Source organism: Macadamia integrifolia, chromosome 4 (genome assembly GCF_013358625.1).
Source record: "Macadamia integrifolia cultivar HAES 741 chromosome 4, SCU_Mint_v3, whole genome shotgun sequence".
Lineage (NCBI taxonomy): Eukaryota > Viridiplantae > Streptophyta > Magnoliopsida > Proteales > Proteaceae > Macadamia > Macadamia integrifolia.
The window spans coordinates 23,493,601-23,509,211 of NC_056560.1; the positions used below are offsets into that span (position 1 = coordinate 23,493,601).

General features: G+C 37.2%; 2 protein-coding genes across 10 annotated transcripts in view; both read left to right on the forward strand.

Annotated features, from left to right (window-relative positions):
- Nucleotides 1–4,527: 4,527 nt before the first annotated feature.
- On the forward strand, nt 4,528–6,135 carry LOC122075781 (UDP-glycosyltransferase 74F2-like). Its single transcript, XM_042640943.1, has 2 exons — nt 4,528–5,238; nt 5,364–6,135. The coding sequence occupies exons 1-2, from the start codon at nt 4,585–4,587 to the stop codon at nt 6,084–6,086; spliced, it is 1,377 nt and encodes a 458-aa protein (XP_042496877.1). The 5' UTR covers nt 4,528–4,584; the 3' UTR covers nt 6,087–6,135.
- A 2,267-nt stretch (nt 6,136–8,402) lies between these two features.
- LOC122075866 (26S proteasome non-ATPase regulatory subunit 4 homolog) overlaps nt 8,403–15,611 on the forward strand; it is a 31,032-nt gene continuing 23,823 nt past the window's right edge. For 4 of the 9 annotated variants that reach the window (XM_042641045.1, XM_042641052.1, XM_042641046.1 and 1 more), the window contains exons 1-7: nt 8,403–8,554; nt 10,641–10,754; nt 10,874–10,987; nt 11,184–11,289; nt 13,480–13,594; nt 13,681–13,890; nt 14,025–14,337. In XM_042641045.1, the coding sequence (XP_042496979.1) occupies nt 10,743–10,754; nt 10,874–10,987; nt 11,184–11,289; nt 13,480–13,594; nt 13,681–13,890; nt 14,025–14,337 (870 nt within the window). In that variant the 5' untranslated portion in view covers nt 8,403–8,554; nt 10,641–10,742. Of the gene's footprint in view, nt 8,555–8,643; nt 8,740–10,640; nt 10,755–10,873; nt 10,988–11,183; nt 11,290–13,479; nt 13,595–13,680; nt 13,891–14,024; nt 14,338–15,611 lie in introns of those variants that run through there. The other 5 variants (XM_042641049.1, XM_042641048.1, XM_042641047.1 and 2 more) reach the window with 5 other exon arrangements.

Here is a 15,611-nt window from a genome sequence, read left to right on the forward strand (position 1 = left end):
TTTGGAAAAATAACATATCCTTCTTACCCTTGTGATAATAATAATTTGTTTTATTTGAATATCCCATAATTTCTTGCACTCACGCTGTAAGTAAGTATATGTCAGCCTTCATATTACAAGACTATGGCTGTTTTTGGTAAGCATTCTCAAAATGATAATGTGCATTCCCATTCTGAAAATACAGAATGTGTTCTTAAATGAGAATGAGAACATTGTTTGGATAAAATGTTTGTTTAAAATGTATTTTTTATGTGAGAATGCTCAGACATTTACATCATAGGCGGAATCTCTTTGGTGAAAATCCCAAACATTATTATATCAATAACTCACAAATAAAAATATAAAATTTTGAATGGTTCCTTAGATAGTATCGTTTACACCAAACTCGTAAAGATCGCAAGGAAAACAAGAGATTCTAGGATTTTGGATTCGAGAGGAGATCTTAAGAATGAGAAAAAAAGAGAGATTTGGGGTGAGAGAAGCGGTTTTTAGAGAGAGAGAAAAATAGTTTTTGGAGATTTGTAAGCATGAGACGCTATTCTTTGGGAGTGAAGGTGCCTTTCATAAGATTAGTGGCGGAATTATTTTCATCGGGTTGTGCCAAGAGCTGGAGAATGGAGAATGCAGAATGGGAAAATATCCCATTCTAGAATGAGCTGCATTCTTGACCGTATTCTAGAATTTTGAGAATGGAATGCTTACCAAACAATGTTTTTAACAGTCCAGAATGCATACCAAACACAGCCTATAAGATCCCATCTGGAGGAAGAATCCCACCCTCAATAGGCTGTCTTGGTTCTTTTCAGTGGTGGCTTTGCTCCATCAACAAAGTATAGCCTTAAGAAAAAGCTTTTAGTGGGTTATTCCAACTGACCAGTAGAGGAGAGCCTTTGTGATGAGACCATTGATGAGGTTCTATAGTTGATACGAATAACAGTATTATGGATGCTGGTGTGTATGACCAGGAAGATGAGTTATTCGTTAGCTTGGCTCATAAGATGACGTTTTTGTTCGAATCTATAAAGTTGGGATTACTTGGTTTTAAAAATAGAATCAGATTGCTCAAGATGATTAACATACATACGATGCATTCTAACCAGTGGAGTGGGTAATCACTCATTGCTTTCATGAAGCAAACTCAGTCGCTAGCTTCTTATTTAAGTCAGCAGCTCGGTTTGAAGTGTCTACCCTCGTGATTTCTTGGTCAGCCTTGGCTAAGATGGGTTTGGAGATGGATGATTCGGGTCGTCCAAGATACAGATTTCTTTGATTTTTGTCATTTTTTCTCTGTGTGGGTTGGTTTCTGTGTCCTTCTCTGCTGATGGCAATGCCGAAGGTGGTTTAGGGGCATCGATCCAATCTCCCAGGTTGTTTGGGTGGGGTTGTCTTGCATCCTCTCCCTAATGTCCTGTATATATTTTTTCCATATTTTTCTTTTTAGAACATATAATTCTTAGCAAAAAAGAAAAAAGAAAAAAACTAGGGGCTTGTTTCGATGTAGCTTATCTACTCACCACATGTCAATTTGGTCGGTGTCAAAATCCTTGTCACTAAGGCACTGATGGCGTGTTGATGATTCTTGATTTATATTCCGTGTCCACCATATTAGGTGATATATAATGACAATATATGAAAGATGGTTTCATACGATACCAAAGTGTAGTTTTGCACCAATAAGAGGGGATAATGACAAAAATGAAAGATGGACAATCATTGATGAAAGAGAATGTAAAACCCATGAGTGGGATTCCTTTTCACAACGATAATACATAGGATAAAGTAGGGGTGTCAATTCCTAAACCGAACCGGTAAAACCGGCCGGACCGAACCGATAACAACCCGGACCGAACCGAACCGAAGCCTTATTGGTTCGGTTCGGTTTCAAGTATTGTAACCCCAAAACCAAACCGAACCGCACCGAAAACCGGATGAACCCGAAACCAAACCGAAACCGGCTCAAAACCCGGACCGAAACCGAAACCAAACCGGTAAGAAACCGAAACACTCCAAAATTCATTAAAAAAATTAAAATTCGAATAGTTTTGTATACATTTGTATGGAAAATCGAATTCAAACTAGACCAAAAATCAAAACCAACCCGGTTACAAATCGATTTAAGAAATCGAAGTTCAACAATTCATCATTTGGTTGTTTCCTAATGGCTTCATACCGGTTTAAAAAACCAATCCAAACCGAAATGAACCTAATAAATCCAAACCGGTACCAACCCGAACCCAAACCGCACCGAAACCGACACCGGACCGAAACCGATAAATCCTTATTGGGTCGGTTTCGGTCACTTCCAAACTCACACCGAAACCGGTGGAACCGGACCGAAACCGCACCGACCCGGACCGTTGACACCCCTAGGATAAAGCATGAGAGGGTAATTGTACCATTACGTTTTCCAAATTAATCTATTTATTCTCATCTTCTAATGGGGCCAATTTTTTTCTTTTTTCATTGGACAAAGATCAATCAAACTTCATGAAAGACGTAAACAAGTTCGAAAAAAGAAAACTTCAAGCGAGAAGAAGGTATAGCAGAAGAAAGAATATGGGAGAGAATACCACCAAGAATGGGAAAGAAACAAAAAGAAAATTAAAAGCTTGCGGAAAAGGGTGTTACCTTGTTGTGTGGACCTTGCATGCACCTAAACACAGTAGGTTGTGAAATTATCGCTCCACCCCACGCTAGTGCAAGGGCTTCACGATCATGTAATGATATTTTGCCTTAGGAGTTTGCACTATTTTTTCATCATGATTGACGTCAAAGAAAAGCGATTCTCTTTAGACAGACGGTAGACATTGTCCATTAATTAAATTATTATGTTTTTTATTTTTGAGAAAAGTTTTCCTACACTGTGTGGGGAAGGAACCATACAACTATGAATGGCTGTCATTCTCATCCCCTTATTTGCAAATGGTTGATAATACCCTAATTTTTACATGGATCCTCGTGTTCTTCTTTACTTGAAATCTTCATGTACCGCACTTCATTAAATTAGGATAAAAAATTTGAATATCATTGTTGTTATTGATAATAACCCAACTATTCATCTAGACACTATGAAAACTATATAAAGGCCTGTTCATTCTCTCCAGACTTTGGGAGAAGGAAAACAATGGCCTTCATTTTTTTATTTTTTTTTGGATACGGTCATACACTAACTTGCAATGAGCATCGGAAGAAAATTCTGAAGCCAATCTCATGGTACCCAAATGATTCATCTTTTGGCCCCACATTCTATGCTTTCAAAATCCATGGTTTCATCTTGACAGCTCCGTTTATATTTCAAGAAGTCAATCAAACGACTTGTGAGATGAGTGGCTCCTATTCGAAGTTTTCAAAACTAATAATTTATTTTGTTAGCCAATGTTCACTTTTCTTCCTCTGAATGGACTTTAAGTGGCTCCCGACCATTCAATTATTTCAAAAACACTGAACGAGTTTTGGGCTGATTTGCTGCCATTATTCTTTCTAAAATTTCAAACGTGATTTAGACTGCGTGGCTCCCTGTTACGATCCAATATCATTTATATAGGAATTAATTCTACATAGATTTCATAAAAATATTGATGCAGATTTGGGCTTCCTCATCTTGTAAGTCAATTTATGGAGTTAAGTTTTTCTAGGTCCATATGAGTGGTATTAGAGCAGTTGATCCTTAACCTAACTTGCGTGCGAAAGGAGCAACATGATGCCAAAGTGAGTGCAACTAAGAAAGGGCAACCTACCGCAGAAGCAGCAACCAAGAGCAAAGTGAGAGCCGCTTAAAAGGGGATATTTGATTCGGAATGGACTGCCATAGACGTCGGGTTCGAAAGTATGATGGTATGTTACGATCTCATATTAGTCATATGAGGGCTGATCCACATCAGTTTCACAACAATACTGATATGGTTTTGGGTCTTGGATTCTCACACCTTATAAGCCGGTTATAGATTGAATTCTTTCAGGTCCGTGTCAGTCCTATTCAATTATCTATTGAACTAAAACAATTGGGAAAAACTAAATGAAAAATCTAATTGTAACCAAATTGATTACATTTATATTAGTAACGATGGTCTATTCTATCACATGGAAGAATGATGTGACATATTTAACCATTGGATATTTAAGAATTTTATAGCATATTCACTTATCATAGTCAACTTCAAATTCAATCATTTATACATTCATACAATGCTAGACCCTCTTGTACATATATCCATGCACCCCCTCTATACTCATATGCACTCTCGTATTCTTAAATACAGTTTTACCACATGTAAAACTCCGATCAAACTTAAACTTTAGATATGATTATAAGACTTTAGGATCCATTCTCTTATGGGGCTGATCCGCTTTCAAACTAAAAGCAACCGTAATTTTCTGTCAGTTTTGATGATGGGAACAAGAAGAAAAATGTTTCAACCTTCCAGCTAAAAGTTGGGAAGCCACTTGTGTAGCCAAAGTCTGTAGAATTTTTCTAACAAAAAAAAAATTAGTAGGGAGACTTTTCGTTTCCATGGATAAGAAGCTATTCTCAGCCCCAATTTCCTCTGGAAGTGAGAGAGAGAGAGAGAGAGAGAGAGAGAGATAATGGAGAAGGAAAAGAGAGCTTGCAGAGGCCACGTCCTGGTGCTTCCATACCCAACCCAAGGCCACATAAACCCAACCCTCCAATTCTCTAAACGTTTAGTCTCAAAAGGCTTGAAAGCTACACTTGCTGTAACCATCTTCATCTCCAAGTCCATGAAATCTGAATCGAGTTCAGTAAGTATTGAAACCATCTCTGATGGCTTCGATGATGGTGGTTTCGCGAAAGCCGATAGCATCGAGACCTATCTCTCATGTTTACAAGAAAGAGGTTCACAAACCTTGACTGAGCTCATAAAGAAACAATCTGATTCAGGTTACCCTGTCAATTGCCTTGTGTACGACTCATTCTTACCATGGGTTTTGGATGTAGCCAAAGATTTTGGCTTGATTTCAGCTGTATTCTTCACTCAATCTTGTGCCGTTGATAACATCTATTGCCATGTCCAAAGGGGAGTTCTCACCATCCCACCACCGGCGGACCGGAGTACTTTTTCAGTTCCAGGGCTGCCACCACTTCAACTACAAGACTTGCCATCTTTTCTTTATGTAGTAGGATATTGTCCTGGTTACGCAGCAATGGTTGTGAATCAATTCTCTAATATAGATGAAGTAGATTGGGTTCTTGTGAACACCTTTGACAAATTGGAGAATGAGGTGACTCTTAAAAACATTTCTATATTATAAATCATGTTTTTTTTCTTGTGTTCATTGATCCGTCATATTGATCCTATAAAAATTTCTATCAATATTTCTTGAAATAGATTTTCTCCTTTGTTTAGGTGGTGGATTGGATGGCAAAACTCTGGAGATTGCGGACGATTGGACCAACTATACCATCCATGTACCTTGACAAGAGGATTGAAGATGATAAAGACTACAATGTTAATCTCTTCAATCCTAACACTAGTATGTGCATGAACTGGTTAAATGATAGGGTAAGTGGAACTGTTGTGTATGTATCATTTGGGAGCTTGGCTAATCTTGGAGTTGAGCAAATGGAAGAACTAGCAGAAGGTTTGAAGAGGAGCAACAGTTACATCCTATGGGTAGTGAGGGCATCAGAGAGAGACAAGCTCAGTAACCAGTTTGTGGATGAAGCATCAGACAAGAGGTTGGTGGTGACATGGTGCCCTCAGTTAGATGTGTTAGCCCACAAGGCAGTAGGATGCTTTTTTACACACTGTGGTTGGAATTCTACTCTAGAGGCACTGAGCTTAGGGGTTCCTATGGTTGGAATGCCACAGTGGACAGATCAAACCACTAATGCAAAGTATGTTGAGGATGTTTGGGGAGTAGGAATCAGAGTTAGGGTTGATGATAAAGGGATTGTAAGAAAAGAAGAGGTAGAGCTATGTATAAGGGAAGTTATGGAGGGAAAGAGAGGGGAAGTGATTAAGAAGAATTCCATCAAATGGAAGAGTTTGGCTAAAGAAGCAATGGATAAAGGTGGAAGTTCAGACATTAATATTGATGAATTTGTAGCTCAATTAGTATCCAAATAACATGAATTCGATTGCTTAATAGGAATTCTCATATGTTATTTTCTTGGGATCTTAGGAGTTGTTCTCCTTGTTACTATCTCTCTCTCTCTCTCTCTTTTGTGCCATTCTAGGGTTTTGGTGTATCCTTCAGTTTCTTTGAATAAAAATCTCTAAAAGATAAATAAATTTATTATTGTTCATTTAATCAAATGGTGAGTGTGTGGGTGTGGTTCATGTCTTGGTACTTTGTAATCCAATAGGCAATTGATTTGGTTGGTCGATTTTGTCAAAAGTCATCTCAGACAAAAATTACAGCAACAACTCAGCCTGATCCCAATTAAATGGGGTCGTCTACGTGGATTCTTGCTCTACAATAAGCTCTCTTAGGATCATGTTAGGTCTGTTCTTGGTTCTTTTAGTTTTTTCAATTTGAATCAAATCACTCATCCGTGCTCAAGTATTCAAAAACCACCACTGAACTATTGACAAATTTAAGCCACTCAATTCAAAACTCAAAATTATTATTATTATTATTTTTTTATGCTTGACTTCCAAATGCATGAACCCATTACCCACTTTACAGAGTTAGTCGCAGTGCTACCCACGACGAAAGCATCTTGCGTGTTCCGCTGCATGCACTAAGCTCTGACTTACTCGCAGTTAGAAAAGTTTGTGAGGATTAGGGAAAGAGGGATGTAGACACAGTGTTGGGCACACACTATCCAAATGATAAACTCTTGCTCCAAAGGGGTCTACCTAATGCATGAGGCTCTCGCCATTACATAGTTTTGGGAGGTTCATAATGTGGGTAATCCTATCCCCAATTCATGAAGCAACTGTTTCCGTTTTAAACATGTGATTACTAAATTGCAGTGGAACAACTTTACTATTACGCTAAGGTCCATCTTATAAAGTCTTTTTCCAACGGATGCATAATAAATGGAAGTATCCTGACCTCTATGTCTAAGGCATTGTTTGATAATGTTGCCGCTGTTTTTGTGTCTATAAACAACAGAAATGACTTTTCACATTTCTGGAAACAAAAACGAATTTTTTGGTGTTTGATAAAACTGTTTCTCGAAACATTTTTTTGCAGACTTAAATGCCACTAAAAACCCCACTAGTATCATCGGATGGCCAAAAGGAGGAGAGAGTTTGGTTGCCTCTTTTTAGGTTTAAATAGTTGAGAGAATTTTTGGGCATAACAGTTTTTTTTTCTCTCTCAAATTTGTTTATAGAAAGGACGAAACAAGTCGGATTTGTTTTGTCAAAGTCGTTTCTAGAATTGTAAATAGGCATAAATTTTGATTTATGTTTCTAGAAATGGTTGAAACGAAACAACTTTATCAAATGCTTTTTAGGTTGTTTCTCTGTTTTTGGGAACAAGAAACGCAAAAACGGAAGAAACATAACGTTATCAAATGGTGCCTAAGAATCTTGTGTTCTGTGATTTTTTTCTTAATGGTGGATTTTGTCTATCATCAATTTTTTTTCCCTTGTATTCTCTTGGCGTTCACTCAAGACTTTTCAAGTTGTATCTCAACCCAAGGCCTTAGCCCTAATCCAACCTTTGGCTTGAAAATCCTAGCCTTAGTTTAGTCCTTGTGTTGAAAAAGCCAAATTTATGCCCTGAATATTTATGGGCATTATTTAGGTGGGCTCATGCTCCTTGGCCAAACTTGCACTACTATTGGTTCACCTGTCATGGTGTAAATGGATTTAGTATGGATAAATCCAAATAATATGATCAAATTTTGAATATTTCATGATCGGATATAGATACAAATGTGAATTGAATTTAAATTTTTGACTATTCATTTACTCTCTGACTTGTGTAATCTAGATCTTTCTATCCTTAATGAATATAATTCGTTTTTAATCTATCTTTCTAAGTTGTCTTAGCTTTTTTCTTCATTCTTTAGAATCTGTTGAAACTTCAAGAACTCTAATCGACGGGATAATTATTTTTTCATATAATTCAGATTTAGATACCCTTTGATCGGATGCGAATAATCCTAAATGAATATGAATGTGGATTCGAATTCGGACATTTAGTACCTATTTACATCTCTAGTGTTAAGCAACACTTATTATTATCATTTTTTTAACATGTAAACAATAATCCTATTCATGGTTCTGAGTATCCATGTCGATCTGTATCCAATATCATATTGATTTTTGTTTGTACCCGAAAAAAAAAATATATTGATTTTTGAGATGACCGATAACGGTTCCGATACAGTGCTCTAAAACTCCGATCCTATTTGATTAACATAAAATGCTTGTCTTGTCTTGCAAGGAACTTCCGTGTAGGTAAAGGCGCTTCACGCAATAGTGCAATGACCATCTACTCCCCAAAACTACCCTTTATTTTCCACTTTATTGTCTTCGTGTCTCAGTTCTCGGGAGACTCTCTTGCGTACTACGCCTAGAACATTCACCTCTGACGATCGCAGAAAAGCCTCGCATACCATAGCGAACCCTAATCGGTAAGCTCTATTTATTTCTCCGGCCTACGATCGAACTGCTAATCCTCGCTTCTCTTTATATGTATTTGATTCCTTCAGTGATTATCGCTTCGTAGGGTTGGAGAGAAGGTAATTGAGGATTTTGTGTCTTCCGCTACAGATTTCAAGACTGAAGTGTCTTTAAGCAAGTTGAAACTGTTGGTTTTGTACGATATCTCTGATCTATGTTGATTTATTTGGGATTACTAAGTACAGTTTCCTAAACGTTGTTTCTGTTGAATTAAGGGATTGCTTTGTCTTCAATCTTGAACGAACACCCACAATATCTTAATACATTGAAATGGGAATTATATATTTGGGATAAATGTGATTTTAATCGATTAATGACTTGATTCCTACCAAAATTTAGCTTTAGGGTTTCTAAAATACGGGTTCTAAGACTTTGGAGGAGGAAAACAGCGTACAGGCTTTTAATGGTAGCTTTAGATAAATTGTTGAATCGTCTTATATGTGAACTGTAGTGCACTTTAACATCCTATGATTTTCTTCACTGAAAAAAACTGAAGGGAAAGAATGCTGGCTCGGTGAAAAGGATAGGGGCTTTGAGAATTTCTGGTTTTATGTTTTGACATGCTCTATTAACCTTGATGCAATGGATCTGGTTTCTGTGGTCTAACAGTCAGGAATACCCTCTTTCCTGTCCAACCCACCCCCACCCCCACCCCACCCCACCCCCACCCCACCCCCCACACCAAAAAAAAAAAAAAAAAAAAAAAAGAATTGTGAAGCTTGATAAGTTTCCATGTGGTAGGATGATGCTTTTACGGGTGATTGTATATACGTTTCTGATCAGAAACCAGTTTTTTCTTTTTTTTTGTTATGGTCTGCTTAATTTTGGCAGTAGTCTGTCTATTAACCGCGAATATACTTGTTAGATGGAGAAGTTTTATAATTTTATCAGACAATCCTTTAATCTGTTTAGGGGATGATGCAAAGAGAGTATTTCCCCTCGCAAATTATAACAAAAATGGAAACTATTTATTGCGAATATACTTGTTAGATGGAGAAGTTTTATAATTTTATCAGACAATATTTTAATCTGTTTAGGGGATAATGCAAAGAGAATGTATTTCCCCTCACAAATTATAACAGAAATGGAAACTATTAAAGAGATGAAAGTTCTGGAAATCCAGAGTTGGTGAACGAGGGAGAAAACTCAATAATCTAATCAAATTTAACAAAAAATTTGCCAAATCTTGAGTGCTCCTCAGAGACTCAGAACGGTTGTATGGAAGATTCCTTTCTGTTTTAAACATTGATTGTACCAGATTATATGATCTGTTCGCGACTTCTCTGCAATTACAACTTCGTCTCTAACCTCACGATGGAATGAAGGGACTGAATAAAGTTAAGAAAACTCTGTTGATATTAATCCAATTTTACTTGAAAACTACCAATATCAACCCAGAAAACAAGTAATATTTTAATATTATATTTTATCTACACTTTTTGAGTTTCAGAAACTGCAAACACTGGCTTAACCAAGTAGAATAAGAAGGAACTAGAGTAATCAAACCTGTGTTTGTAGAAGTAGATTCACTTAGATCGGTCAACACAAAGCTGCAGACCTATAGGCAAGGGAAAGGGTTTATAGGTTCATTTGGCTTGAGAGGATTCAGTCCTTTGCAGCAGTAATAGACTGATGTAATTCTGGTTTCTGGTTCCATGGAATGTTGGATTGGGTATTGTAATGGTTCTGTTTTGATCGTTATATTTTCTTTTTATCATCAATAAAATTTGCTATTTTCCACAGAAAAGAAAAAGAGGGGATCCATTAAATGGAGATCTTGTTCTATACAAACTTGCGTTTGCGTCCATAATCTGATAGGGTTTTCTATCTCAAATTTCTTTTCCCTATTATTTGTTTCTGTTTGGACTCTCTAAACTCCTCCGTAATGTTTCTGATATTGACCAAGCTCCTTTAGTGTTAAACCTTGATGATACTTAATGTCTTTGATCATGTCCTTGGTGTTAGTTGTTAAACTCTACTGTTTTCTAATTGTCTGATTTGAAATGCATAATTGTTATTGTTCCATGTGCAATGCAGGTGGTAGCTTATTTATCTAGTTAAACCCAAGTTATTTCCTATAGTAACGGGGAGCTTTCTTCAAATTTTTTTTGGTCAGGCACTATCTTTGGATTTTCAGCCATGGTGCTCGAGGTTAGCAATGGAACTGCTTTCATTTTTATACTAGTTCTTTTGTTTTGCCTTCTATTTGTTTTCTTTATAGGGATTAGGGGGATTAACTTAATTTTTCGTCTTGTTTTTTCGCTCAATAGGCTACCATGATCTGTATTGATAATTCTGAATGGATGAGAAATGGTGATTATGCACCTGCAAGGTTTCAAGCACAAGCTGATGCTGTGAATTTGATATGTGGAGCAAAAACACAGGCAACGACCATCTGTGACTCTTCTAGTTGTTACTAGTATTTATTTCTTTGATTTCATTGTATTTGGTTTGGATGTTGGTAGTATTTGTTCAGTTTGATTTGGTTGACATCATTCGTCGCTCTTCTTTTTTGCTTCACTTATTAAGAGCTTATTTATTTATTATGAAGACTAAAGATTGATTTGTCCTGTTCTTCAGTCTAATCCGGAGAACACTGTGGGAGTTTTGACCATGGCAGGAAAAGGAGTACGTGTTTTGGTCACTCCTACGAGCGATCTGGGCAAGATCTTGGCATGCATGCATGGTAAGTTTTTATTTTGATTTCATTGTGAGTAGGGATGTTTTCAAAAAAAAAAACATCTTTCTCGTAGTTTGAACTGCTGTTGTCCTCTAAATTTTTTCTCTTGTTGTGGTTGCCAGGACATTTTGTGATTACACTAGCTTTAGGCTGATATGGTTGGCTAATTCAATTTTAATCGGAGGTTTTATGTTAATTCGAGAATATATTGGCTTGGTCTGTGTCATTGATATTGCAGAGTTAGAATTTAGTTTGCCATAATTTCTTATGAAGATGGGGCTCTAGTTGTTGCTACCTGTTAGAGTGCAGCTGAAAAAAATCATAATCTCTGATAATATTTATTTATTTATTTATTTTTGGTTATCTATGTATATATATATATATATATAAACTATTGCTCTCTCTGCATCTTTTGGTCACTTCTCTGGCACTAATACGATTTTTTGTTGCCCCCTTAAATATGAGGTGGAAGTGTATTGATACTCTTAGAACATATCTCATCATAGTAGCTATTTTTGAGGGTTCTATTCGTTTCACAAGGAACATTTAAACACTCATATGAATATGAAGCACCCATTTTAAATTACTGTTGTACCCACCATAAGTTTTAGTTTATTACTAAACATTCGAAGATTTTATTGAATTACTGAGAAATGTCTGTATGTTTTAGAATTGCAGTTCGAGGCATCTAGATACCATTTGTCATATTGATATCCTTAACCTCCTGGGTATCATAGGTAATCAAGTATTTTACTGCATGTATTTGTATGTGAGAGGGGCTCCTAGAAGCCTGCCAGAGTTGGCTCATTTAGTGGTGGGATAGTGTCTTTGGTTATATTGAGTGAAGATTGTCTTCTCCATGATGTAGCTTTGGTGGGTAAGTGTCCTTTGAGTTCAGGTTATACAGGGATAACTTAATTAATTAATTATTGTTCATATAGGGTTCATTTAATGGCAGAGGATCCTATCTTTTATTTTCTGGATGGTTCAATTGAGTTCTTAACTTGCTTGTTTTAGACTATGTTGAATCCTTTCAGTCGTGTGTTGGAGATACAAATCCCATATGTTAGTTACTCTGGTCTTTATCATTGGTGTTCTAGATAGAAATGGATTTTTGTGTGTGTGTGTGTGTGTGTGTGAGAGAGAGAGAGAGAGAGAGAGAGAGAGAGAGAGAGAGAGAGAGAGAGAGAGAGAGAGAGAGAGAGAGAGACCCAAATGAATACATAAAACCTCTAAGTTTCAAGGCCTGCATAGATCCTAAGCACCTGTGAGCTTTGTCCTTGGAACACCATCTCGTTTTTTCGTCCTTTGCAGATTCCTCCAATAATTTGTTGAGGGAACTTCCACAAGATCCCTTGTACCGAGATGAAATTCCACGCCATTTGATGCGTCATCTTTGTATCTCTTGAGATATAACCCCTTCTAAACTAAGAAAGAAAAATAATAAATTCATGTAGTCCTAATGGAAGGCAAGTTTCAATTTTGGTGACCATTCCGATTATGGCCAAAACTGAAAATTTCAGCAAAATCGTCAAAATGGCCCCATTTGGTCCATTTCGTTTGAGAGAGAGAGAAATGGCCATTTTGGTACTCAAAAACATATTTAAGTGTGATTACACATGTTTGAATTAATATAATATTAAAAAAAAAGTCAAAAGTGGTAGTTTGGCTTTGGACCTTAGGTTGCTAGTGTAGAGCGTAACATACTGTATCATTTCCCCTTTGATATTCTTGCAAAAAAATTGACCCAAAATGGAAAGATTTAAAGACATCTCTTTCTTATAGTTTCAATCTAAATATGCCTTTGCAATATTGTCGTGGGAGTGTATATGAGTTTGGAGAGGTTTGAATTCTCGAGTTTGAATAAATTTGAAGCGCTCTAGCACTTTTGACACATTTCGCCAATTTCAAATTATTTTGATTCCAAATTTGGTATTTTATGTGAAAGAATGTGATATTTTGATTATCATGACCAAAATTTTGACATTTCAATTATTTTCATTCGTTTGGACAAGATATTGTATTCTTTGTATTTTGAATTCATTCCGTTTCAAGGCCCATTGAAACCGAAATATTTGACTGCAATTTGACATTTCGGTTGAAATTACGAACCATGGTTCGAAAGGTGAGGTACTATGTATTACATGTTGATCTATGTTACATGCTGCTAAATGGTATGTTTATTTATATGTGTAGGCTTAGAGATAGGAGGTGAGATGAACTTGGCTGCTGGGATTCAGGTAGCTCAGCTGGCTCTTAAGCATCGCCAAAACAAAAAGCAGCAACAAAGAATTATTGTTTTTGCTGGAAGGTGGATGTTTTTGCCCCTCAATATGTTTTGTGGATTTTCATTACCATTTAGATTATTAATTTGTTGTCATCTGTCTATGCTTGCAGTCCTGTCAAACATGACAAGAAATTATTGGAAGCAATAGGAAGGAAATTAAAAAAGAATAGTGTGTCTCTTGATATTGTTGATTTTGGTGAAGAAGATGATGGGAAGCCAGAGAAGCTGGAGGCTCTCCTTTCTGCTGTGAATAACAATGATAGCAGCCACATTGTTCATGTTCCTGCCGGTCCCAATGCTCTTTCTGATGTTCTTATAAGGTGAGTGGCAATAATTTGTTGCTTTTTTTTTTTCCCCTTTTTTTAATGGTATTTTTGTTGTTTAGGCCATTTCATACATTTTAAATGATGGAGTTTCCTTTTTTTTTTGGGTTGGGGGTGGGGTTGGATTGCAGCACACCCATATTTACTGGAGATGGGGAAGGAGGAAGTGGTTTTGCAGCCGCTGCCGCAGCAGCAGCTGCAGCAGGGGGTGTGTCTGGATTTGACTTTGGTGTGGATCCCAACTTAGATCCTGAACTAGCTCTTGCCCTAAGGGTTTCAATGGAAGAGGAGAGGGCAAGGCAAGAAGCTGCTGCAAAAAGGGCTGCAGAGGAAGCTTCCAGACAAGAAAAAGGAGAACAGCCATCGAATTCACAGGATACAACTATGACTGACCGTGGTAGCATTATGGCTCCTGAAGCAGGAAATAAAAGAAATGATCTAATGGTTGGTCATATTGCATTTTTTTTTTTTTTTTAAATGATGACTGTCTTCTTTATGGTTGGCTTTACTGCATTGGACTGGTTTTGTTCTTTGTTGTCGAGTCCTTATGGTTTATTTCTTGAGGAAGTTAGTGACTAGAGTTTTGTTATAGTTTACCTTTTGATTTTGTTTAGTGTAAGATAAGTCCAGTGTCTAGTATTTGCTATGTATTAAGTTTTCGAAGATTGTGTGACTTAATATGAATTTCACATAGATGTCAATGATTGGAATGTGGTACTAACTAACTATAGTAAAAATAGGAGAAAATGGTTTGGTTAGGGGGGGCATGCCCCAAAGTGAGTTTTTGTTAGTTCAGTTCCATTGTAGATGGAGCGATTGGGAAGATGTTGCTCATAGAATTAAAGCAGGGTGGGTGCTCATAGAATTAAAGCAGGGTGGGTGCTCATAGAACTAAAGTGTGTGTGTGTGTGTGGGGGGTGGGGGTGGAGTAAGTGTTGCTCAAATAAGGATGTTGGGGTGGATGTGTGGCAAAACAAGAAGAGAAAGAAAGAAATGAACATGTTAGAGGTGATTTGGAGAGGCCCTGATAGGTGGCAAGTTGAAGGTGTTTTCTTTGGAGGTGGTTAGGCATGTACAAGGGAGGCTGTTGAATGCACCTCTGAGGAGTAACAGTTCCAGATTAGAGGAGCTAAAAGAACAAGGGATTGGCTGAGAATTGCCTGTGAAGTAGTGACAAAAGATATGCATCCATTAGATTTGACAAAAAAATGCTTTAAACAGGTTGAAGGATTCATGTGGCTGATCCCATTCAGTTGGGAAAAGGCTTAGTGGAATACACTTTCGGCTATTATATTTGAGACTAGGTGGTGAGTCTGGTGACTAGCTATTAGGTGCTCCGATATGACTGTCAGGATATGCTCTCATGAAGCCCTCAAAGGAAGGTTGGGGAGTGGGAACCTTCTGTGTCCCTCCATCCATGAATTCTCATGGTTTTGGTGGTAGAGTGGGCTGATAATCATGCGTTAGGTCTATGATGGCTAGAATTTCATAAGTAGGCGAAGGATGTGACTCAAACGTTTGTTCCATAACAGTAACTATCCGACAACTGCTGGAACATATTATTGATTTGACTGATTGATCGAAGAAGGTTAATAGAGTCGGATTCTCTTGAGCTATGTTCATCCATAGCTCTGATACCAATTTGATGGCTAGCTAACAACCTAAGGGCTAGGGATTAGAAACCAACACATTTTCTGGACCACAGGTCAACTTTAACT

Excerpts from the sequence above, each read along its gene's own strand:
- LOC122075781 (XM_042640943.1), top strand. The coding sequence starts at position 4,585 with ATGGAGAAGGAAAAGAGAGCTTGCAGAGGCCACGTCCTGGTGCTTCCA. Across the intron at positions 5,239-5,363 it reads TTGACAAATTGGAGAATGAG|GTGGTGGATTGGATGGCAAA; the intron begins GTGACTCTTAAA and ends TCCTTTGTTTAG.